The sequence below is a fragment of the Bufo bufo genome, chromosome 6, assembly GCF_905171765.1.
Source record: "Bufo bufo chromosome 6, aBufBuf1.1, whole genome shotgun sequence".
NCBI classification, from domain to species: Eukaryota; Metazoa; Chordata; class Amphibia; order Anura; family Bufonidae; genus Bufo; species Bufo bufo.
Window position 1 is genome coordinate 53,466,881 of NC_053394.1, and position 26,511 is coordinate 53,493,391.

The following is a 26,511-nucleotide window of genomic DNA, read 5'->3' on the forward strand; positions in this document are numbered from 1 at the left end:
TGGTGGCTGGGGGGATACGGTGGACGATGACGATACGCCTCCCACATGAGGACAGCTTGTCCTTACCCATGGGTAGCCTGGCCCACATGAGCGAATATAGCTCCAATGCCTGCGCAACGACAGCAGAGTTTGCCCACGTTTGAACGTGTGCAGACTACTGGGTGGCCACCCTGCTGGATCCCCGGTATAAAGACAATGTGCCCACTTTAAATTCCTGAACTGGAGCGCGACCGTAAGATGCGCGAGTACAAGCGCACGCTGATAGAGGCGCTCTTGAGAGCATTCCCACATGTCACAGGGGAACAGGTGGAAGGTGAAGGCAGAGGAGTGGCAAGAGGTCGCCAACGCAGCTGTGTCACGGCCAGCTCATCTGAGGGCAGGGTTAGCATGGCAGAAATGTGGAAAAGTTTTGTCTCCACGCCACAGCTATCTGCACCGACACCTGATACGGAACGTGTTAGCAGGAGGCAGCATTTCACTAACATGGTTGAACAGTATGTCTGCACACCCCTCCACATCCTGACGGATGGTTCGGCCCCATTCAACTACTGGGTTTCGAAATTGTCCACGTGGCCAGAGTTAGCATGTTATGCCTTGGAGGTGCTTTCCTGCCCGGCGGCCAGCGTTTTATCTGAACGCGTATTCAGCACGGCAGGGGGCGTCATTACTGACAAGCGGAGCCGCCTGTCCACAGCCAACGTGGACAAGCTGACCTTCATAAAGATGAACCAGGCATGGATCCCACAGGACCTGTCCCTCCCTTGTGCAGAGTAGTCCTTATTAACTGCCTAAAACATGTCTTGTTGTGCTACGGGCCACTTCTTTATTTGATACAAATTTTATGAAACCCACAGTTGAATGAAACTCTTCTCTGTCTGGGCGCCGGGGCCTAACCAGATGAAAGTGGCCGGTTAAACTAACGGGTGACATGAAGCCATAACCTCTGCCATGCTACCTCTGTCTTCTGTCTGGGTGCTGAGGCCTAAGTCAAATAAAGCGGTCTTCTGCTGTGCTGGGGGATATGAAGCTAATCTCTGACCTCTCTCCTCTGTCTGGGTCCAAAGGCCTAAATCACTGAAAGAGGCCTTCTCCTGTGGTGTGTGATATGATGCCAGAATATGTGCTGTGGGGCCTCTCTCCTCTTCCTGGGTGCAGGGGTCAAATAAACTAAATTGTGGCCTACTCCTGTGGTGGTTGATATGATGCCTGATTCTCTGATGTGGAACCTCTCTCCTCTGTTTGGGTGAAGGGGTCAAAGTAACTAAATGGTGGCTTCTCCTGTGGTGGCTGATATGATGCCAGAATATGTGCTGTGGTGCCTCTCTCCTCTTCCTGGGTGCAGGGGTCAAAGTAACTAAATGGTGGCTTCTCCTGTGGTGGCTGATATGATGCCAGAATATGTGCTGTGGTGCCTCTCTCCTCTTCCTGGGTGCGGGGGTCAAAGTAACTCAATGGTGGCTTCTCCTGTGGTGGCTGATATGATGCCAGAATATGTGCTGTGGGGCCTCTCTCCTCTTCCTGGGTGCAGGGGTCAAAGTAACTCAATGGTGGCTTCTCCTGTGGTGGTTAGTATGATGCCAGAATATGTGCTGTGGGGCCTCTCTCCTCTTCCTGGGTGCAGGGGTCAAAGTAACTCAATGGTGGCTTCTCCTGTGGTGGCTGATATGATGCCAGAATATGTGCTGTGGTGCCTCTCTCCTCTTCCTGGGTGCAGGGGTCAAAGTAACTAAATGGTGGCTTCTCCTGTGGTGGCTGATATGATGCCAGAATATGTGCTGTGGGGCCTCTCTCCTCTTCCTGGGTGCAGGGGTCAAAGTAACTCAATGGTGGCTTCTCCTGTGGTGGCTGATATGATGCCAGAATATGTGCTGTGGTGCCTCTCTCCTCTTCCTGGGTGCGGGGGTCAAAGTAACTCAATGGTGGCTTCTCCTGTGGTGGCTGATATGATGCCAGAATATGTGCTGTGGTGCCTCTCTCCTCTTCCTGGGTGCGGGGGTCAAAGTAACTCAATGGTGGCTTCTCCTGTGGTGGCTGATATGATGCCAGAATATGTGCTGTGGGGCCTCTCTCCTCTTCCTGGGTGCAGGGGTCAAAGTAACTCAATGGTGGCTTCTCCTGTGGTGGTTAGTATGATGCCAGAATATGTGCTGTGGGGCCTCTCTCCTCTTCCTGGGTGCAGGGGTCAAAGTAACTCAATGGTGGCTTCTCCTGTGGTGGCTGATATGATGCCAGAATATGTGCTGTGGTGCCTCTCTCCTCTTCCTGGGTGCGGGGGTCAAAGTAACTCAATGGTGGCTTCTCCTGTGGTGGCTGATATGATGCCAGAATATGTGCTGTGGGGCCTCTCTCCTCTTCCTGGGTGCAGGGGTCAAAGTAACTCAATGGTGGCTTCTCCTGTGGTGGTTAGTATGATGCCAGAATATGTGCTGTGGGGCCTCTCTCCTCTTCCTGGGTGCAGGGGTCAAAGTAACTCAATGGTGACTTCTCCTGTGGTGGCTGATATGATGCCAGAATATGTGCTGTGGGGCCTCTCTCCTCTTCCTGGGTGCGGGGGTCAAAGTAACTCAATGGTGGCTTCTCCTGTGGTGGCTGATATGATGCCAGAATATGTGCTGTGGGGCCTCTCTCCTCTTCCTGGGTGCAGGGGTCAAAGTAACTCAATGGTGGCTTCTCCTGTGCTGATTGATATAAAGCTGATGGTTGTGCCATCTGACATGGTTGCCAGGGTCTGATTCAATGGGGGCCTACTCCTGTGGTGGGTGATCTAAATGCCTGATTCTCTGCTGTGAAACCTCTCTCCTCCGTCTGGGTGTAGGGGTCAAAGTCTTTCAAAGTCGCCTTCTCCTGTGCTGATTGATATGAAGCTGATGGTTGTGCCATCTGACATGGTTGCCGGGGTCCCATTAAATTGTGGCCTACTCCTGTGGTGGTTGATATGATGCCTGATTCTCTGATGTGGAACCTCTCTCCTCTGTTTGGGTGAAGGGGTCAAAGTAACTAAATGGTGGCTTCTCCTGTGGTGGCTGATATGATGCCAGAATATGTGCTGTGGGGCCTCTCTCCTCTTCCTGGGTGCAGGGGTCAAAGTAACTCAATGGTGGCTTCTCCTGTGGTGGCTGATATGATGCCAGAATATGTGCTGTGGTGCCTCTCTCCTCTTCCTGGGTGCGGGGGTCAAAGTAACTCAATGGTGGCTTCTCCTGTGGTGGCTGATATGATGCCAGAATATGTGCTGTGGTGCCTCTCTCCTCTTCCTGGGTGCGGGGGTCAAAGTAACTCAATGGTGGCTTCTCCTGTGGTGGCTGATATGATGCCAGAATATGTGCTGTGGTGCCTCTCTCCTCTTCCTGGGTGCAGGGGTCAAAGTAACTAAATGGTGGCTTCTCCTGTGGTGGTTGATATGATGCCTGATTCTCTGCTGTGAAACCTCTCTCCTCCATCTGGGTGTAGGGGTCAAAGTCTTTCAAAGTCGCCTTCTCCTGTGCTGATTGATATAAAGCTGATGGTTGTGCCATCTGACATGGTTGCCAGGGTCTGATTCAATGGGGGCCTACTCCTGTGGTGGGTGATCTAAATGCCTGATTCTCTGCTGTGAAACCTCTCTCCTCCGTCTGGGTGTAGGGGTCAAAGTCTTTCAAAGTCGCCTTCTCCTGTGCTGATTGATATGAAGCTGATGGTTGTGCCATCTGACATGGTTGCCGGGGTCCCATTAAATTGGGGCCTACTCCTGTGGTGGGTGATCTAAATGCCTGATTCTCTGCTTTGAAACCTCTCTCCTCCGTCCGGGTGTAGGGGTCAAAGTCTGTCAAAGTCGCCTTCTCCTGTGCTGATTGATATAAAGCTTATGCTTGTGCCATCTGACATGGTTGCCGGGGTCTGATTCAATGGTGGCCTACTCCTGTGGTGGGTGATCTAAATGCCTGATTCTCTGCTGTGTAACCTCTCTCCTCCATCTGGGTGTAGGGGTCAAAGTAACTAAATGGTGGCCTACTCCTGTGGTGGGTGATATGATGCCTGGTTCTCTGCTGTGGGACCTCTCTCCTTTGTCTGGGTGCTGTGGTCAAAATAATAGTAAGTGACCTTCTCCATTGGTGGGTGACTTGAAGCCTGATTCTGTGCTATGGGACCTCACTCCAATTAATATTGTTTAATTTTTATTTATTTTATGTTAACTCATCATTTCCCTATCTACATTTGTTTGCAGGGGATTTAACTACATTTTGCTGCCTTTTGCAGCCCTCTAGCCCTTTCCGGGTGTGTTTTACAGCCTTTTTAGTGCCCAAAAGTTCGGGTCCCCATTGACTTCTATGGGGTTCGGGTTCGGGATGAAGTTCGGGTCGAGTTCGGATCCCGAACACGAACATTTTTCGAAAGTTCGGCCGAACTCGTCGAACCCGAACATCCAGGTGTTCGCTCAACTCTAGTCTCTATATGTTATGAAATGTTTTTACTGACCCTTTAGGTAGGCGCATTGTTGTTGCCCGTTGTTATGGCAACGTGTAGCGCTAATACCTTTAAAGGGGCGGCGCAAATGGACGAGCTGACACACAGCCAGATGAAGCGCATGTAGCTCGAAACGGCCGCCGCTGTTTGGTGCGTGCAGTTGTCTGTCTGCCCCATGCCATGTCTTTGGTGGAATAAAGCATTGATTTGATACAGTACACTGGTGAGTGCCGCTAACTACTTTCTTCGTTGCAATTGTTCATATATACCTATCTTCTCAGCAGTGCACCACCGTCAGTGTACATAAACAGGAGAACCAGTGGATTTTGCTATACTCTACTTGTTGTTTGAAAGGGTCTGAGTTTGTGCAGCTGTGCCGCCCGTCTCTACATTTGTTTAATTAAACAAGATTTATTTCCATCCAGTGTTGCATTCATTTTTTACCAAGATCTTGCATTAATGATGGTAGAGTCTGACTGCTGCGCAAAGCCTTCTACAGCACATCCCAAAGATTCTCAATGGGGTTAAGGTCTAAACTCTGTGGTGGCCAATCCATGTGTGAAAATGATGTCTCATACTCCCTGAACCACTCTTTCACAATTTGATCCCGATGAATCCTGCCATTGTCATCTTGGAATATGCCCGTGCCATCAGGGAAGTTATTGATGGAATAACCTGGTCATTCAGTATGTACAGGTAGTCAGCTGACCTCATTCTAGGAGCACATACTGTTGCTGAACCTCGACCTGACCAACTGCAGCAACCCCAGATCATAGCACTGCCCCCACAGGCTTGTACAGTAGGCACTAGGCATGATGGGTGCATCACTTCATCTGCCTCTCTTCTTACCCTGATGCTCCCATCACTCTGGAACAGGGCAAATCTGGACTCATCAGACCACATGACAATCTTCCATTGCTCCAGAGTCCAATCTTTATGCTCCCTAGCAAATTGAAGCCTTCTGGTTTGCCTCACTGATTAGCGGTTTTCTTACGGCTACACAGATGTTCAGTCCCAATCCCTTGAGTTCCCTTCGCATTGTGTGTGTGGAAATGCTCTTACTTTCACTATTAAACATAGCCCTGAGTTCTACTGTTGTTTTTCTTCGATTTGATTTCACCAAACGATTAAGTGATCGACGATCATTCAGGATTTTTTTCCCGCCACATTTTTTCCTCGAATACGATGTGCCTCCACTATCCTTCCAGTTTTTAATAATGCGTTGGGCAGTTCTTAACCCAATTTTAGTTTCTGCAATCTCCTTAGATATTTTCTCTGCTTGATGCATGCCAATGATTTGACCCTTCTCAAACAGACTGACATCTTTTCCACGACCACGAGATGTGTCTTTTGACATGGTTGTTTAAGAAATGAGAAGCAACTCATTGCACCAGTTGGAGTTAAATAACTTGTTGCCAGCTGAAAGATAATCGCCCATGCAGTAATTATCCAAAAAAAGTTGACACTTGGATTTAACTAAGCAAATAGTTATGAGCCATAACTATTTGCTTAGTTAAATCCAAGTGTCAAATTTTTTTTTGGGACAGGCAGTGTATTTGTATTTCGCCATGAACCATTGAGCGGCAAATATATTTTTCCTTTTTCAACTAATACACACAAAAAGGGCTTTAAAACTGATAACTGCACCATTGAGCGGCAAAGATATTTTTCCTTTTTCCACTAATACACGCAAAAATTGGCTTTAGAACAGATAACTGCACTACTAAGTGACAAATATATTTTACTTTTGCCACTACTACAAGACAAAAAGGGATGTAATTTTTGCACTTCACCACACAATATAATGGCAATTTGGATCCTCAGTCAGTGCTTCAAGGTGTAATAGGAATGTTCCTATTACCCAGGCTGTCACCTCCCCAAATGAACCCTGTTGAACAGTAATGCTGTGGAAGGATTCCTCCCTATCCTTTCCCTACACCTTTTCCTATAACTTTATTTATTTTTATTACACAAGAAAATATATAAAATATGACAGTACAGAGTATAATAACACAGACAATGCAAACAGTAATACGTTGACCTGTTCTTCTTTGGGAGCTCCAAAGCTCCCCATTAGACCAAACAGTACATATAACTCAAATTTCCTCCTTGTCTGTTTGGGTTCCTCTTTCACCTTCCCTAATCAACCTGACCCCCCCCCCCCCCCCCAATGTATTGTCTCGGTGGACAACGGCGATGGCCTCCCAAAGGAGTATCCATTATCTTCTCGTTCTCTCCCCCCCCCATCCAATCAAGGGCACTCTTATATGGAGACTAATTGTCATTGCTTCCCTACACCTTGAATAATCTTTCCCTGCACTTATAAATCTTTTTTTTTAGCACAATGACGTTTTTTCTATCACTGTCCCTAGCGCCTGCTGATGTCTCTCCCTGCACTAAGTACACTGGTAAATGGCAGAATCTAAGATGGTTGCGTGACATCACAGGGCTGGCTGGCTAATGATTGGCTGCATGCATGGCATTTTGGTTGATCCCACCTTCCCAGAGCTCCTTGCCCCATGTTCTCACACGTGCAGCAGCCATTTTAAGAAAAATGCTATTCGTTACCACGAAGCGCGAGGAAATTCTCATTCGGTGTGAATCAAATTTTTCCTGAAATTCGGAACCAATTCCACTTCGTCAGCTTCGATTCACTCATCTCTAATGGGCGCCATTGATTTTTATTTTTTGAGTGATTGTCTTATATGGGGGCTCATTTTTTGTGGTATGACGTGACCTTTTCATTGGTACTATTTTAGGGTACATAAGACTTTTTGATCACTTGGTATTACACTTTTTGGAAACAAGGTGAAAAAAAGGCTGTTTTGGGGTATTTATTTTTTTATAGTTTTTTGCAGTATTCACCTGAGGGGGCATATAATGTGATATTTTTATAGAGCAAGGTTGTTCCGGATGCGGGGATACCCAATATGTCTGTTATTTTTATTTTTGTTAAGTTTTACACAGTAAATGCATTTTTGAACAGAATGAAATCTTGTTTTTGTCATTGCCATTTTCTGACTGCCCTCACAGGCTAACAGGGAAGGCAGCACGATGCCTAAGGAAGGCATTGGGCTGCCGTCCCAGCCACCGGGTCCCCGTTACAGCAGCACGGGCACCCGATGGGACAGGGAGGGAGATCCCTTTACACACCCTGCACATGCCGCGGTCAGCGGTGACCGTGCATAGTGAGGGTTAATGTGCCAGCATCTGTGTTTTGACCGATGCTGATGCATACATCAGGGCTAACGGGAACAGGTGTCCCCTGCAGCTGACCTGACAGACGCAGCTCCTGCACCCGCTCAATCACTGCACCGTAGCACTAAGGCGCTGGTCGGGAAGTGACTTCCCGCTCCAACGTACTATTACAGCGCTGGTCGGGAAGTGGTTAATCACACTTAGTGATTTATTTTTCCCCCCAAAATCTTTGAATTCACATTAAAACAGTCACTGTCAGATGGGTCTGGTAGCGGCTTTCTACCAATCCTCATTGAAATAAACATAAAAGTGCTGCATGTACTGTATGTTAATGGTGGAGTGCGGTTGCTTAGATTCCTTATTTACCTGTGTAGAAGAGAATCCTCCATATGGGTTCTGCTGCTTGCTCAACCAGTTCACAATTTGTGCAGCTTTGCCTATATCTGGAACTGGACCAGACAGATATGCTAGAAGCACATAGGAGGTCATCTTCACCTCTGCTGATGGAGCTCTGTACCAGTATGTGTCTTCAGAAGGAGGAGTGGAGTCCCGCTTCCAGTGCAGCTGTCCATCTGTAGGGTGGTTTGAATACATATATAAAGATGAGCGGTGGTACATAGAAGCAGTCTGGCTTACTAACACATAGGCCATCCTCCAAGTTTTTCAACACCTGTGTATCAAATGCAGTGCAACTTAACCGCTTGCCACCACGCTAACGCCGAAAGGCGTCATTGCGGCAGCAGCTCCCCCAGGTCACACTAACGCCAATAGGCGTCATCTCGCGTGAGCCGAGATTTCCTGTGAACGCGCGCACACAGGCGCGCGCGTTCACAGGAACGGAAGGTAAGCGAGTGGATCTCCAGCCTGCCAGCGGCGAACGTTCGCTGGCAGGCTGGAGATGCGATTTTTTTTAACCCCTAACAGGTATATTAGACGCTGTTTTGATAACAGCGTCTAATATACCTGCTACCTGGTCCTCTGGTGGTCCATTTTGTTTGGATCGACCACCAGAGGACACAGGCAGCTCAGCAATATGTAGCACCAAGCACCACTACACTACACCCCCCCTGTCACTTATTAACCCCTTATTCACCCTTGATCACCCCTGATCACCCCATATAGACTCCCTGATCACCCCCCTGTCATTCATCACCCCCCTGTCATTCATCACCCCCTTTTAAGGCTCCATTCAGACGTCCATATGATTTTTACGGATCCACTGATACATGGATCGGATCCGCAAAACACATACGGACGTCTGAATGGAGCCTTACAGGGGGGTGATCAATGACGGGGGTGATCACCCCATATAGACTCCCTGATCACCCCCCTGTCATTGATCACCCCCCTGTCATTGATCACTCCCCTGTAAGGCTGCATTCAGATGTCCGTATGTTTTTTACGGATCCACGGATACATGGATCAAATCCGCAAAACACATACAGACGTCTGAATGGAGCCTTACAGGGGGGTGATCACCCCATATAGACTCCCTGATCACCCCCCTGTCATTGATCACCCCCCTGTCATTGATCACCCCCCTGTAAGGCTGCATTCAGATGTCCGTATGTTTTTTACGGATCCACGGATACAGGGATCGGATCTGCAAAACACATACGGACATCTGAATGGAGCCTTATAGGGGGGTGATCAATGACAGGGGGGTGATCACCCCATATAGACTCCCTGATCACCCCCCTGTCATTGATCACCCCCCTGTAAGGCTGCATTCAGATGTCCGTATGTTTTTTACAGATCCACGGATACATGGATCGGATCCGCAAAACACATACGGACATCTGAATGGAGCCTTATAGGGGGGTGATCAATGACAGGGGGGTGATCACCCCATATAGACTCCCTGATCACCCCCCTGTCATTGATCACCCCCCTGTCATTGATCACCCCACTGTAATGCTGCATTCAGATGTCCGTATGTTTTTTACGGATCCACGGATACATGGATCGGATCCGCAAAACACATACGGACATCTGGATGGAGCCTTATAGGGGGGTGATCAATGACAGGGGGGTGATCACCCCATATAGACTCCCTGATCACCCCCTGTCACTACCAGAGCTTTGAGACGTTCTCACAGCTCTGTTTCTCCACCCCTGTGATGATGTCACTACCAGAGCTGGAGGAGTTCTCACTGCTGTTTCTCCGCCCCTGGGATGAGGTCATTACTTTCTGTTTCCTTCCTTCCAGCTGTTCCTCCTATGTTTGATTTCTCTGCCTTTAAATCACCCCTCCTCCTTTTGTAGAGTGTGGATTATATATCTCATTTGAGTTGTAGCACTTGAATATCTTCACTTGTATGCTATCATTTCACTGGACCTTTGTTCTGCTGCAGCAAGTACTCCGGATATTGCCACCTGTCTTTGGATCCGTCTTCTCTGCTGCCGCAGCACCTTCAGCTAAGTGTGCAGACATTGTTGTGTATCTGTTTGTTTTCTGACCGGATCCGAGGCGATCACGGTTCCCTCCATATACTGAGCAGGGCACCGGTGGCCGTGCCCCTTCCACTATTGTAGGGGTAACAGTGGTCATCAGTCTTAGGTACGCGGGCATGCCCCGTTCCACCATTAGGATCCGGGTATGTGCTTATCAGCATAGGGAAAGCTTTGAGGGTCTGACAAGGGTCACCCTTTTACCCCCCCAGTTTGGGTCCGGTCAGTGGCTCTATTTTCTGTGTATGCTCTAGTTGCTCACTTACAGCCGTGACACCCCCCTGTCATTGATCATCCCCCTGTCATTGATCACCCCCCTGTAAGGCTCCATTCAGACATTTTTTTGGCCCAAGTTAGCGGAAATATATATATATTTTTTTCTTACAAAGTCTCATATTCCACTAATTTGTGTCAAAAAATAAAATCTCACATGAACTCACCATACCCCTCACGGAATCCAAATGCGTAAAAATTTTTAGACATTTATATTCCAGACTTCTTCTCACGCTTTAGGGCCCCTAGAATGCCAAGGCAATATAAATACCCCACATGTGACCCAATTTCGGAAAGAAGACACCCCAAGGTATTCGCTGAGGGGCATATTGAGTCCATGAAAGATTGAAATTTTTGTCCCAAGTTAGCGGAAAGGGAGACTATGTGAGAAAAAAAAAATATATCAATTTCCGCTAACTTGTGCCAAAAAAAAAATTCTTCTATGAACTCGCCATGCCCCTCATTGAATACCTTGGGGTGTCTTCTTTCCAAAATGGGGTCACATGTGGGGTATTTATACTGCCCTGGCATTTTAGGGGCCCTAAAGCGTGAGAAGAAGTCTGGGATCCAAATGTCTAAAAATGCCCTCATAAAAGGAATGTGGGCCCCTTTGCGCATCTAGGCTGCAAAAAAGTGTCACACATCTGGTAAGATAAATATCTTGGTCAAATGCCAACTTTGTATAAAAAAATGGGAAAAGTTGTCTTTGCCAAGATATTTCTCTCACCCAGCACATTGCCCAACTTCTCCTGAGTACGGCAATACCACATGTGTGACACTTTTTTGCAGCCTAGGTGGGCAAAGGGGCCCACATTCCAAAGAGCACCTTTCGGATTTCACCGGCTATTTTTTACAGATTTTGATTTCAAACTACTTTGCACGCATTTGGGCCCCTAAAATGCCAGGGCAGTATAACTACCCCACAAGTGACCCCATTTTGGAAAGAAGACACCCCAAGGTATTTCGTGATAGGCATAGTGAGTTCATGGAAGTTTTTATTTTTTGTCACAAGTTAGTGGAATATGAGACTTTGTAAGAAAAAAAAATAATAAAAAAAAATCATCATTTTCCGCTAACTTGTGACAAAAAATAAAAAGTTCTATGATCTCACTATGCCCATCAGCGAATACCTTAGGGTGTCTACTTTCCGAAATGGGGTCATTTGTGGGGTGTTTGTACTGTCTGGCCATTGTAGAACCTCAGGAAACATGACAGGTGCTCAGAAAGTCAGAGCTGCTTCAAAAAGCGGAAATTCACATTTTTGTACCATAGTTTGTAAACGCTATAACTTTTACCCAAACCATTTTTTTTTTACCCAAACATTTTTTTTTTCAAAGACATGTAGAACAATAAATTTAGAGAAAAATGTATATATGGATGTAGTTTTTTTTGCAATATTTTACAACTGAAATTGAAAAATGTCATTTTTTTGCAAAAAAATCGTTAAATTTCGATTAATAACAAAAAAAGTTAAAATGTCAGCAGCAATGAAATACCACCAAATGAAAGCTCTATTAGTGAGAAGAAAAGGAGGTAAAATTCATTTGGGTGGTAAGTTGCATGACCGAGCAATAAACCGCTAAAGTTGTGGAGTGCCGATTTGGAAAAAAGGGCCTGGTCACTAGGGGGTATGAACTTGTGGTCCTTAAGTGGTTAATACACATCTCAAATGCTGCAGATTTTTTGTTTTTGTTTGACAGAGTTTCATATTATGAATCAATTAATAATGTATAGGAATCGATGACCCCTTACTCTTCAAACATTATTTTATGGAGTAATGTAACCCACTAATGTTAATGGTATAAGGAATATTAGATGTCATGCCATGTATGAATGCAGTCAACCTGTAGCTTCCTGGGTTCATAGAACCTGGTGCTCTGCAATGATACTTTTGCAATTTACAACATGCAGAAGATTATGCCATATATAATGCTGTATTCTTCAAGCTAAGTATTCACTTCTTACCTCCCCTCACTGCTTTTTCCTCCAGTTTGTCCATTAAAGTTTTCCTGAGTTCATTATCCCCACTCAATGTGAAGGTGTAGGTCAGCAGAGCCTGGGTATATACATTGCTGACATCCACAGAGGCTTTCCTCAGACAGGACAGAGAATTACTCACTAAGGAATTCTGAGAGGAAATAAAATAAATAAATATTTTATATTTTATTTTTACTAGTTAAAATAGCGACAAATATTTACATGTGGCTTTCATCTAGCCGGAGTGCCGTCCATTTTCTGGATTTATTGATTGGGGTAAGAGGTCAATTCCCCTGGAACGTGCACCCATTTTTTCTTATTGCAGTCAGTGCCGCCATTTTTCTTATATATGTGTATATATATATATATATATATATATATTTATATATATATTTATTATTATTTTTTTGAGTGTTGTGCCTATTTACTTTTTTATCTATCTACCTATCTGTCATTCTAATCCTGCCTGTAATGATAAGCACATAACTGCATTAAAGTGATCTGTATTTGTCTACTTCTGGATTTTGCCACACCATCACCATAAGATTCATAAAGGGAGGTTTGTAAGTGCATTACCCACAGCAAATTTCCCTTCCTTGCTTTAGGAGTTACTGATTGTATATGCATTAACTGCCATTACCGTCTGTATAGACTAAAAAGTGACGCCTATTATTAGGCTTACTGGCCAGAGCAAAAACTGCTGAATTTTATAAGGGTTTTTAATACAGATATTGACATGGAAAATGAAAAATAACATCAACAAACATTTCTGTAGTCAAAAGAGACATCAGAGAGCTCAAAACCCGTTCTGGGGAAATAGACAGATTCACTCATCCGAATCTGACTACTGCAGAGATAGAGGCCCTATCTCAACTCAAAAGTAATTCTCAGTTGACGATCAAACCTGCCGACAAGGGCGGAGGGGTGGTTATACTTGATACATCCAAATATGTTAAAGAAATTACACGACAATTGAGCGACACAAATGTGTATGGTATATTACATGGTGACCCTAAATTTAATATCATGAATATGATCCGTCAGAGCCTATCCGATGCGGTGGCCGGGGTTATCATCGATGAAGGGCTTAAGGAATACTTGATGGTACCTTTTTCCCATCACTCCAGTGATATATATATTGCCCAAAGTCCACAAAAGTCTAGTGGACCCCCCCGGCCGCCCCATCGTATCCGGCTCTGATTCAGTGTTTAGTAGAATAGCCATTTTCCTGGACAAACTGTTAAGGGATTTCTCGATAGCTGGTAGATCATATATTAAAGACACAGGTGAATTTTTACAGCAATTGAGAGGCACTGATGTGAGTGACGTGCAGAGCCTTACTTTAGTGTCCTTTGTAGGGATGAGCGAACCCGAACTGTATAGTTCGGGTTCGTACCGAATTTTGGGGTGTCCGTGACACGGACCCGAACCCGAACATTTTCGTAAAAGTCCGGGTTCGGTGTTCGGCGCTTTCTTGGCGCTTTTTGAAAGGCTGCAAAGCAGCCAATCAACAAGCGTCATACTACTTGGCCCAAGAGGCCCTCACAGCCATGCCTACTATTGGCATGGCTGTGATTGGCAAGTGCACCATGTGACCCAGCCTCTATTTAAGCTGGAGTCACGTAGCGCCGCACGTCACTCTGCTATGATCAGTATAGGGAGAGGTTGCAGCTGCGACGTTAGGGCGAGATTAGGCAGATTAACTCCTCCAAAAGACTTCATTCTGTGATCGATCTGCAGCTGTGGATCATTAAAGTGCTATTATTGACTTGCTCACTTTTTTGAGGCTGCCCAGAGCGTTTTTAGATCACTTTTTTTCTGGGGTGATCAGCGGCCATTTTGTGACTTGTGGTGCGCCAGCACGAGCTATCACCAAGTGTATTTAACCATCAATAGTGTGGTTATTTTGTGCTATATCCTACATCAGCTGCAGGCTGAGCCTGTGTCACCCAAGTGCATTTAACCATCAACAGTCTGATTATTTTTTGGCCATATACTACATCAGCTGCAGGCTGAGCCTGTGTCACCCAAGTGTATTTAACCATCGATAGTGTGGTTATTTTGTGCTATATCCTACATCAGCTGCAGGCTGAGCCTGTGTCACCCAAGTGCATTTAACCATCAACAGTCTGATTATTTTTTGGCCATATACTACATCTGGTGCAGGCTGAGCCTGTGTCACCCATGTGCATTTAACCATCAACAGTCTGATTATTTTTTGGCCATAAACTACATCTGGTGCAGGCTGAGCCTGTGTCATCCAAGTGCATTTAACCATCAACAGTGTGGTTATTTTTTGGCCATATATTACATCAGGGGCAAGTTGAGCCTGTCACCCAGCGCCTAAAAAATAGACCTGACATTTCTATTCAACCAATTCTGCACAGTTTTAGCTGGTCAAGTTATTTGTAGTGACCGTAAAAGCAGACTTTTTGTTCTGGGTTGAAAAAGCATTCCCAAATTTGCCATTCTGAAAATAACTAGTTTGTGGTATTTGAGGCCTACTTGAAATCTATCCCAAAAAGAAAATCTTACATTGAAGGTATTGATAGTGTCATTCAGAAAAACCTAAGACACACGCTAGCGTGCTGATAGAAGTGTCATTCTGTGATTAAACCTATAACTGTCACACAGCGCAAAAAAAAACAGGTCTCACATCTCTATTCAACCAAATCTGCACAGTTTTAGCTGGTCAAGTTATTTGTAGTGACCGTAAAAGCAGACTTTTTGTTCTGGGTTGAAAAAGCATTCCCAAATTTGCCATTCTGAAAATAACTAGTTTGTGGTATTTGAGGCCTACTTGAAATCTATCGCAAAAAGAAAATCTTACATTGAAGGTATTGATAGTGTCATTCAGAAAAACCTAAGACACACGCTAGCGTGCTGATAGAAGTGTCATTCTGTGATTAAACCTATAACTGTCACACAGCGCAAAAAAAAACAGGTCTCACATCTCTATTCAACCAAATCTGCACAGTTTTAGCTGGTCAAGTTATTTGTAGTGACCGTAAAAGCAGACTTTTTGTTCTGGGTTGAAAAAGCATTCCCAAATTTGCCATTCTGAAAATAACTAGTTTGTGGTATTTGAGGCCTACTTGAAATCTATCCCAAAAAGAAAATCTTACATTGAAGGTATTGATAGTGTCATTCAGAAAAACCTAAGACACACGCTAGCGTGCTGATAGAAGTGTCATTCTGTGATTAAACCTATAACTGTCACACAGCGCAAAAAAAAAACAGGTCTCACATCTCTATTCAACCAAATCTGCACTGTTTTAGCTGGTCAAGTTATTTGTAGTGACCGTAAAAGCAGACTTTTTGTTCTGGGTTGAAAAAGCATTCCCAAATTTGCCATTCTGAAAATAACTAGTTTGTGGTATTTGAGGCCTACTTGAAATCTATCCCAAAAAGAAAATCTTACATTGAAGGTATTGATAGTGTCATTCAGAAAAACCTAAGACACACGCTAGCGTGCTGATAGAAGTGTCATTCTGTGATTAAACCTTAAACTGTCACACAGCGCAAAAAAAAAACAGGTCTCACATCTCTATTCAACCAAATCTGCACAGTTTTAGCTGGTCAAGTTATTTGTAGTGACCGTAAAAGCAGACTTTTTGTTCTGGGTTGAAAAAGCATTCCCAAATTTGCCATTCTGAAAATAACTAGTTTGTGGTATTTGAGGCCTACTTGAAATCTATCCCAAAAAGAAAATCTTACATTGAAGGTATTGATAGTGTCATTCAGAAAAACCTAAGACACACGCTAGCGTGCTGATAGAAGTGTCATTCTGTGATTAAACCTATAACTGTCACACAGCGCAAAAAAAAAACAGGTCTCACATCTCTATTCAACCAAATCTGCACTGTTTTAGCTGGTCAAGTTATTTGTAGTGACCGTAAAAGCAGACTTTTTGTTCTGGGTTGAAAAAGCATTCCCAAATTTGCCATTCTGAAAATAACTAGTTTGTGGTATTTGAGGCCTACTTGAAATCTATCCCAAAAAGAAAATCTAACATTGAAGGTATTGATAGTGTCATTCAGAAAAACCTAAGACACACGCTAGCGTGCTGATAGAAGTGTCATTCTGTGATTAAACCTATAACTGTCACACAGCGCAATAAAAAACAGGCCTCACATCTCTATTCAACCAAATCTGCACAGTTTTAGCTGGTCAAGTTATTTGTAGTGACCGTAAAAGCAGACTTTTTGTTCTGGGTTGAAAAAGCATTCCCAAATTTGTCATTCTGAAAATAACTAGTTTGTGGTATTTGAGGCCTACTTGAAATCTATCCCAAAAAGAAAATCTTACATTGAAGGTATTGATAGTGTCATTCTGAAAAACCTAAGACACACGCTAGCGTGCTGATAGAAGTGTCATTCTGTGATTAAACCTTAAACTGTCACACAGCGCAAAAAAAAAACAGGTCTCACATCTCTATTTAACCAAATCTGCACAGTTTTAGCTGGTCAAGTTATTTGTAGTGACCGTAAAAGCAGACTTTTTGTTCTGGGTTGAAAAAGCATTCCCAAATTTGCCATTCTGAAAATAACTAGTTTGTGGTATTTGAGGCCTACTTGAAATCTATCCCAAAAAGAAAATCTTACATTGAAGGTATTGATAGTGTCATTCAGAAAAACCTAAGACACACGCTAGCGTGCTGATAGAAGTGTCATTCTGTAATTAAACCTTAAACTGTCCCACAGCGCAAAAAAAAAACAGGTCTCACATCTCTATTCAACCAAATCTGCACAGTTTTAGCTGGTCAAGTTATTTGTAGTGACCGTAAAAGCAGACTTTTTGTTCTGGGTTGAAAAAGCATTCCCAAATTTGCCATTCTGAAAATAACTAGTTTGTGGTATTTAAGGCCTACTTGAAATCTATCCCAAAAAGAAAATCTTACATTGAAGGTATTGATAGTGTCATTCAGAAAAACCTAAGACACACGCTAGCGTGCTGATAGAAGTGTCATTCTGTGATTAAACCTATAACTGTCACACAGCGCAAAAAAAAAACAGGTCTCACATCTCTATTCAACCAAATCTGCACAGTTTTAGCTGGTCAAGTTATTTGTAGTGACCGTAAAAGCAGACTTTTTGTTCTGGGTTGAAAAAGTATTCCCAAATTTGCCATTCTGAAAATAACTAGTTTGTGGTATTTGAGGCCTACTTGAAATCTATCCCAAAAAGAAAATCTTACATTGAAGGTATTGATAGTGTCATTCAGAAAAACCTAAGACACACGCTAGCGTGCTGATAGAAGTGTGATTCTGTGATTAAACCTATACCTGTCACACAGCGCAAAAAAAAACTGGTCTCACATCTCTATTCAACCAAATCTGCACTGTTTTAGCTGGTCAAGTTATTTGTAGTGACCGTAAAAGCAGAATTTTTGTTCTGGGTTGAAAAAGCATTCCCAAATTTGCCATTCTGAAAATAACTAGTTTGTGGTATTTGAGGCCTACTTGAAATCTATCCCAAAAAGAAAATCTTACATTGAAGGTATTGATAGTGTCATTCAGAAAAACCTAAGACACACGCTAGCGTGCTGATAGAAGTGTGATTCTGTGATTAAACCTATACCTGTCACACAGCGCAAAAAAAAACAGGTCTCACATCTCTATTCAACCAAATCTGCACAGTTTTAGCTGGTCAAGTTATTTGTAGTGACTGTAAAAGCAGACTTTTTGTTCTAGGTTGAAAAAGCATTCCCAAATTTGCCATTCTCAAAATAACTAGTTTCTGGTATTTGAGGCCTACTTGAAATCTATCCCAAAAAGAAAATCTTACATTGAAGGTATTGATAGTGTCATTCAGAAAAACCTAAGACACACGCTAGCGTGCTGATAGAAGTGTGATTCTGTGATTAAACCTATACCTGTCACACAGCGCAAAAAAAAACAGGTCTCACATCTCTATTCAACCAAATCTGCACTGTTTTAGCAGGTCAAGTTATTTGTAGTGACCGTAAAAGCAGACTTTTTGTTCTGGTTTGAAAAAGCATTCCCAAATTTGCCATTCTCAAAATATCTAGTTTCTGGTATTTGAGGCCTACTTGAAATCTATCCTAAAAAGAAAATCTTACATTGAAGGTATTGATAGTGTCATTCAGAAAAACCTAAGACACACGCTAGCGTGCTGATAGAATTGTGATTTTGTGATTAAACCTATACCTGTCACACAGCGCAAAAAAAAACAGGTCTCACATCTCTATTCAACCAAATCTGCACAGTTTTAGCTGGTCAAGTTATTTGTAGTGACCGTAAAAGCAGACTTTTTGTTCTAGGTTGAAAAAGCATTCCCAAATTTGCCATTCTCAAAATAACTAGTTTCTGGTATTTGAGGCCTACTTGAAATCTATCCCAAAAAGAAAATCTTACATTGAAGGTATTGATAGTGTCATTCAGAAAAACCTAAGACACACGCTAGCGTGCTGATAGAAGTGTGATTCTGTGATTAAACCTATACCTGTCACACAGCGCCAAAAAAAAACTGGTCTCACATCTCTATTCAACCAAATCTGCACTGTTTTAGCTGGTCAAGTTATTTGTAGTGACCGTAAAAGCAGACTTTTTGTTCTGGGTTGAAAAAGCATTCCCAAATTTGCCATTCTCAAAATAGCTAGTTTCTGGTATTTGAGGCCTACTTGAAATCTACCTTGCATATGCTGGACAGACTGTGCGAGCAGCAGCAGGCCATAGTGGAGTTTCAGCTGCAGCACGCACGGGTCAGTCGCAATGTGGATCAGACACACTTCACCACCAATGACTGGGCCTCCACGCGAGACCTGTGTTCCCTGTTGCGTTGTTTCGAGTACTCCACCAACATGGCCAGTGGCGATGACGCCGTTATCAGCGTTACAATACCACTTCTATGTCTCCTTGAGAAAACACTTAGGGCGATGATGGAAGAGGAGGTGGCCCAGGAGGAAGAGGAGGTAGAGGGGTCATTTTTAGCACTTTCAGGCCAGTCTCTTCAAAGTGACTCAGAGGGAGTTTTTTTGCAACAGCAGAGGACAGGTACAAATGTGGCCAGACAGGACCCACTACTGGAGGACGAGGAGGACGAGGATGAGGAGGAGGTGGAGGAGGATGAGGATGAAGCATGTTCACAGCGGGGTGGCACCCAAAGCAGCTCGGGCCCATCACTGGTGCGTGGCTGGGGGGAAACACAGGACAATGACGATACGCCTCCCACAGAGGACAGCTTGTCCTTACCTCTGGGCAGCCTGGCACACATGAGCGACTACATGCTGCAGTGCCTGCGCAACGACAGCAGAGTTGCCCACATTTTAACGTGTGCGGAATACTGGGTTGCCACCCTGCTGTATCCCCGGTACAAAGACAATGTGCCCATCTTACTTCCTACACTGGAGCGTGATAGTAAGATGCGCGACTTCAAGCGCACGTTGGTAGACGCGCTACTGAGAGCATTCCCAAATGTCACAGGGGAACCAGTGGAAGCCCAAGGCGAAGGCAGAGGAGGAGCAAGAGGTCGCCAACGCAGCTGTGTCACGGCCAGCTCCTCTGAGGGCAGGGTTAGCATGGCAGAGATGTGGAAAAGTTTTGTCACCACGCCACAGCTAAGTGCACCACCACCTGATACGGAACGTGTTAGCAGGAGGCAACATTTCACTAACATGGTGGAACAGTACCTGTGCACACCCCTCCACGTACTGACTGATGGTTCGGCCCCATTCAACTTCTGGGTCTCCAAATTGTCCACGTGGCCAGAGCTAGCCTTTTATGCCTTGGAGGTGCTGGCCTGCCCGGCGGCCAGCGTTTTGTCTGAACGTGTATTCAGCACGGCAGGGGGCGTCATTACAGACAAACGCAGCCGCCTGTCTACAGCCAATGTGGACAAGCTGACGTTCATAAAAATGAACCAGGCATGGATCCCACAGGACCTGTCCATCCCTTGTGCAGATTAGATATTAACTACCTCCCCTTAACAATATATTATTCTACTCCAGGGCACTTCCTCATTCAATACTATTTTTTATTTCATTTTATCATTATATTGCGGGGCAACCCATAGTTGAATGAACCTCTCCTCTGTCTGGGTGCCGGGGCCTAAATGTGTGACAGTGGCCTGTTCCAGTGGTGGGTGACGTGAAGCCTGATTCTCTGCTATGACATGAAGACAGATTCTGCGCTGACATAAGGCCAGATTCTCTGTTACGGGACCTCTCTCCTCTGCCTGGGTGCCTGGGCCTAAATGTATGACAGTGGCCTGTTCCAGTGGTGGGTGACGTGAAGCCTGATTCTCTGCTATGACATGAAGACTGATTCTGCGCTGACATAAGGCCAGATTTGCTGTTACGGGACCTCTCTCCTCTGCCTGGGTGCCTGGGCCTAAATGTGTGACAGTGGCCTGTTCCAGTGGTGGGTGACGTGATGCCTGATTCTCTGCTATGACATGAAGACAGATTCTGTGCTGACATAAGGCCAGATTCTCTGTTACAGGACCTCTCTCCTCTGTCTGGGTGCCGGGGCCTAAATGTGTGACAGTGGCCTGTTCCAGTGGTGGGTGACGTGATGCCTGATTCTCTGCTATGACATGAAGACAGATTCTGCGCTGACATAAGGCCAGATTCTCTGTTACGGGACCTCTCTCCTCTGCCTGGGCCTAAATGTGTGACAGTGGCCTGTTCCAGTGGTGGGTGACGTGAAGCCTGTTTCTCTGCTATGACATGAAGACAGATTTTGTGCTGACATAAGGCCAGATTCTCTGTTACAGGACCTCTCTCCTCTGTCTGGGTGCCGGGGCCTAAATGTGTGACAGTGGCCTGTTCCAGTGGTGTGTGACGTGATGCCTGATTCTCTGCTATGACATGAAGACTGATTCTGCGCTGACATAAGGCCAGATTTGCTGTTACGGGACCTCTCTCCTCTGCCTGGGTGCCTGGGCCTAAATGTGTGACAGTGGCCTCTTCCAATGGTGGGTGACGTGAAGCCTGATTCTCTGCTATGACATGAAGACAGATTCTGCGCTGACATAAGGCCAGATTCTCTGTTACGGGACCTCTCTCCTCTGCCTGGGCCTAAATATGTGACAGTGGCCTGTTCCAGTGGTGGGTGACGTGAAGCCTGATTCTCTGCTATGACATGAAGACTCATTCTCTGCTGACATAAAGCCAGATTCTCTGTTACGGGACCTCTCTCCTCTGTCTGGGTGCCGGGGCCTAAATATGTGACAGTGGCCTGTTCCAGTGGTGGGTGACATGAAGCCAGATTCTCTGCTATGGCATGAAGAGACTGATTCTCTGCTGACATGAAGCCAGATTCTTTGCTATGGCATGAAGAGACTGATTCTCTGCTGATGTGAAGCCAGATTCTCTGCTATGGTACCTCTGTCCAATTGATATTGGGTCATTTTTTTATTTTTTTTTATTTTTTTTATTCATTTCCCTATCCACATTTGTTTGCAGGGGATTTACCTACATGTTGCTGCCTTTTGCAGCCCTCTAGCTCTTTCCTGGGCTGTTTTACAGCCTTTTTAGTGCCCAAAAGTTCGGGTCCCCATTGACTTCAATGGGGTTCGGGACGAAGTTCGGATCGGGATCGGATCCCGAACCCGAACATTTCCGGGAAGTTCGGTCGAACTTCTCGAACCCGAACATCCAGGTGTTCGCTCAACTCTAGTCCTTTGACGTTATATCGTTATATACGTCAATAGGACATGAAAAGGGTATGACTGCAGTCAATAAATATCTGGATGAGTCGCCTTTAACACAAAATGCCAAGCATTTTATTAACACTTTGTTGAGACTGATCTTGGAGAAAAACTATTTCTTGTTCCAAGACACTTTCTACAATCAAAAGCGCGGCGTTGCGATGGGGTCGAATGTGGCCCCAACGTACGCCAATATATACATGCGCCACATGGAGGAGGACTTTATCTATGTATCCCACCACTTTCAGCATGTTCTGAGGTGGTGGCGATACATAGATGACATCTTCCTCCTGTGGACAGGTACGGAACCTCAATTGATCGATTTTCATGCCTACTTAAACGGTATTGATACAGATCTTCAATACACAGTGTCTTTTTCAAAAACACAATTATCATTTTTAGACACTAATGTTCGATGGATTGATGGCTCTATTCACACGGGCCTGTTTGTCAAGTCAACTGATCGAAATACACTCTTGCGGTTTGAAAGTAATCATCCCCGCAGCTTAGTCAAACATCTACCTTATTCACAATTTTTACGCACTAAGCGCATTGTATCAGATCAGATTGAGTTTACAACCACTTTAGAGACGATGGCAGGCAAATTTAAAGAACGGGGTTATCCCCGTCGACTGTTGGATCAACAAAAAAGTAGAATTCTCCTTACTAACACAGAGATTGCTCCACCTGCCCCTCAGAAGACACGCAGGATACCTTTTATGTCCACATTTTCCGATCACAGTGTGGCAATAGGGCACATTCTGAGGGACAATTGGAGCATTCTAAGTAAGTCCATTCAGGACGTACCCGAATTTAGACTTCCTCCACTTCTATATTATCGAAAAAACAAAAACATTAAAGATCATTTAGTGAGGGCAGACGTCGGCCCTAAGAAGGTCAGTATGCAGCGGACATTGGCACCGTTGGGGCTTGGATGTTATCCATGCCTCAACTGTGTCAATTGCCGATATATCTGCAAATCTAGATCTTTTATACATCCATCTACTAACAAAGAATATCCCATTAAATTCCATCTGACTTGCTCTTCATCATACGTGATTTATGTGCTGGCTTGCCCTTGCAACCTAATCTATGTTGGAGAAACATCAACAGAACTAAAGTTGAGATTAAACAATCACAGAAATTCCATTAGGAAAAAACGCACTGATCTACCAGTAGCCAGGCACTTTGGATCCCTACAACACACTGAACGGGATCTAAGATGCTGGATTGTTGATCAGATCACACTCCCTAGGAGAGGAGGTGATCGCTCAGCAATCCTTAAGAAAAGAGAATTGCGATGGATCTATGATCTGGATAGCTTGTACCCTAGAGGTCTTAATGTTGAGTTCAGGTGAGAGTTTTGAGACTTGTGGTTCGTTCCCCCTCTCCCCTGGTGCGATATATCATTCTCCTATATGTATAATAGTGCAGGAGAATTGTGAAAGATCAATATGTAATTGCAATATAACATATACAAAATATTGACATATATATTTTCTCTTTGCCTTTTAGAACATTTTAATACACATGGTACTGGATACGGATCCGTGAACTATATCCTTTTGGAAGTAATGGAGACCAGAGCGGATACCATCTTCTCTCTTCTGTGCGCAGTCCTAGATTTATAATTCTCTATAGTGCAGACCCAGATCTTTGATTATCTCTATGTTGTGATGCTGTTCCATCCTATTAAGGGATGATCTCCCTGTGGCCACAATATTGTCAGCGGTCAGGCTATTGGTGTCGGTATGGTCCATGGAAGTGTTCCTGTCCGGCACCGGCGGCCCTTTGGTTCGGTGTCCCTCTCGGTGGGGCGGGATCCCGATCCATCTGCTGTCACACGTAGGAGATCCCTACTATGGCTACTTACCCTATTCCGGTGATATTCGGTACAGCTCACATCGGTGCAATGTATAAATGTATAGGGCAATATGCCCTTAAACAAGATGGCGATGTCTGTTTGATACTATAGAACGCATGCGCCACATTTTCTGCATCATGACTCCTAGAATGACGCTTGTCTGGACATGCGCATTGAAGAGACAGAGACGCTCAGCGAACGCGATGGTCTATGTGGGCGCTACAACTTCCTAAGGTTCTATTTCTGTGATCCGTATTCATTATTATATCACTGTTTTTATCATGATCTGTAACGGCATTACTTTCACATAAAGGGATTTAGTCCCGAGGATATAGACCATATGGCACATGTCACTTTATGCACATGCACTTTGTGTTTTGTATCAGATGTATGTAATTGGAACTTAATTGTAACTACAATCTGATTGGTTCCACACTTATGAAATGTCTTTTATATGCTCTCACTTTCACTACCTCTATGCTTGAAGAAGGCTCTTGTGAGCCGAAACGTCGCAAGTTTGCCATATTATGGGTGAATAAACCGTGTATTTCACTATTATTTTGGAGTGAAGTCCGACTTCTTTCATCTCTATATATATATATATAATTATTTTTTTGAGTGTTGTGCCTATTTACTTTTTTATCTATCTACCTATCTGTCATTCTAATCCTGCCTGTAATGATAAGCAGATAACTGCATTAAAGTGATCTGTATTTGTCTACTTCTGGATTTTGCCACACCATCACCATAAGATTCATAAAGGGAGGTTTGTAAGTGCATTACCCACAGCAAATTTCCCTTCCTTGCTTTAGGAGTTACTGATTGTATATGCATTAACTGCCATTACCGTCTGTATAGACTAAAAAGTGATGCCTATTATTAGGCTTACTGGTCAGAGCAAAAACTGCAGAATTTTATAAGGGTTTTTAATACAGATATTGACATGGAAAATGAAAAATAACATCAACAAAAATTCTTTAAAAATTAGCGTAACATTTCTAATAACAAATTTCCCTTCTTTGTTCTCTAATGTTTCAGAGCCTGTGAACAGGCTGTAAAAAACAGAAATTCATTTGGACCCACTATCCCACAGAGCCCCATAGCAACCACATGGGCTACCTTTATGGTAAATGTCCAACATACTCTCTCCCACTTCCTTGGTCCACATTCGGACAGTTAGGTATGGTTTTAGCCCCCTTTTTCTGAACAAATGCAATTATTCAAGAAAATATGGTAATATCTGGCTTGCAGTCAAATGCTTTTTCTTTCCAAGACTTACAAACTTACCTTCACATCTTTCCCAGCCTCCAAAAGGGCAATAGATGTATACGCAGTAAGTGAAATATCATCTTCTACTCCCCCCTGAAGCACAAAGTAATATGTTTTACATTTTTGTGACAAATCAAGTTATTCATAATCTTTCATTTATTTATTACATATTGGAAAATTACCAAAATTACCACTGTGCCAACTAACTGGCTTGGCTTTTGTCTCAACCTAAGAGCCTAGTAGTCCCTGGTATTCACTCTTTACTCCCTGTATAGGGATGTCGACTTTGCGGTAGGGAACCAACCAGGCTGCTTCCTCCTGGAGTAGTCCTAGCGTAGTTGGAAGCTGATGCATGGGGCACCAAGCACCAGGGATTAGGTGACACTCAAAGTCAGGAAACAGGTGTAGGTTAGGGTGTGCTGAGTTTGTGCATATCTGAGAAATGAATCCAAAGTCAGGGCAGACAGAGTTCAAGAGTATCCAATTAATCAGAGCAGGCAGCAGATTATCAGAATCCGTAAACATGCAGAAGTTTGGTACATGAAAGAGAGAATAGCACACTGTCAGAGGTTAACTAGACAACTAGAAACCAAAGCTCTGGCAACGAGTGAGAGGGTAAAGCAGCATTTACAGTATAGCAAAAGCTTATTACAGCGTATTGAAGGTAGCAGAAATGGAAGTAGTAGTTTCTCAATGAATAAAGTTCTTAATATCGATTGACATGGAAGGCCGATGAAACAGATGGTCATACATCTGACACACCTTTTAAAATAGGTCACTATGAGACACCATTTAACCTCTTTTCATATTCTTCATGTTTGAATTCCTCCTTCCTTTTTACCTATTTTTGCAGTTTGAAATAGATGTCAAATTTTATCACATTTGCTCCGTACTTGACATACCTTCATGGCATTATTGAAAAGTCTTCCCACACTCCTGAAACATCCGCTGTCTTGTTGGTTATTTTGCAGCCAGGAGAAGGAATGGTTCAGGTGACTTTCATCTATAAAGATATAAGGTCGAGCTTTGCTGAAAGATTTCACTACAAATCCAGTCAACCTGTGGAAACAAATTCGAGATATATAAATGGCCAATTTACACAAGCATTGTATAGTCTATAATCCTATTCATCATAGACAACTCCTAATATGGTGGAGATAAGCTGATTGATGCAGGTCCATGTTGGAAGAGCCCAGGCAAATCCACATTTTTGCTCTACAAAAGCAACTACATGGAAAATGTGATAAGACATTGTGGCTATTCATATAAATGGCCATCTATTTTAATGAAATGATTTCTCCCTATCCTTTCCCTGCACTTATAAATAATTTTTTCTGTCTTTTTCTTTTCACCATCGTTTTTCCA

At 44.0% G+C, this 26,511-nt stretch overlaps 1 protein-coding gene across 1 annotated transcript; it reads right to left on the bottom strand.

Moving 5' to 3' along the window:
• Window positions 1-7,905: 7,905 nt before the first annotated feature.
• LOC121004846 (alpha-2-macroglobulin-like) lies at window positions 7,906-12,521 on the bottom strand. The gene is made up of 2 exons (XM_040437239.1): window positions 12,331-12,521; window positions 7,906-8,213 (listed from the first exon to the last, which is right to left on the bottom strand). Exons 1-2 carry the CDS (start codon window positions 12,362-12,364, stop codon window positions 7,921-7,923), a joined length of 327 nt encoding a protein of 108 aa, XP_040293173.1. The 5' UTR covers window positions 12,365-12,521; the 3' UTR covers window positions 7,906-7,920.
• Window positions 12,522-26,511: the final 13,990 nt, after the last annotated feature.

Bases quoted from the DNA above. Each gene is read 5' to 3' on its own strand.
- LOC121004846 (XM_040437239.1), bottom strand. From the start codon at position 12,364: ATGGACAAACTGGAGGAAAAAGCAGTGAGGGGAG. The intron at 8,214-12,330 runs GTAAGAAGTGAA...ACCACCCTACAG, and splicing joins GGAAAAAGCAGTGAGGGGAG to ATGGACAGCTGCACTGGAAG.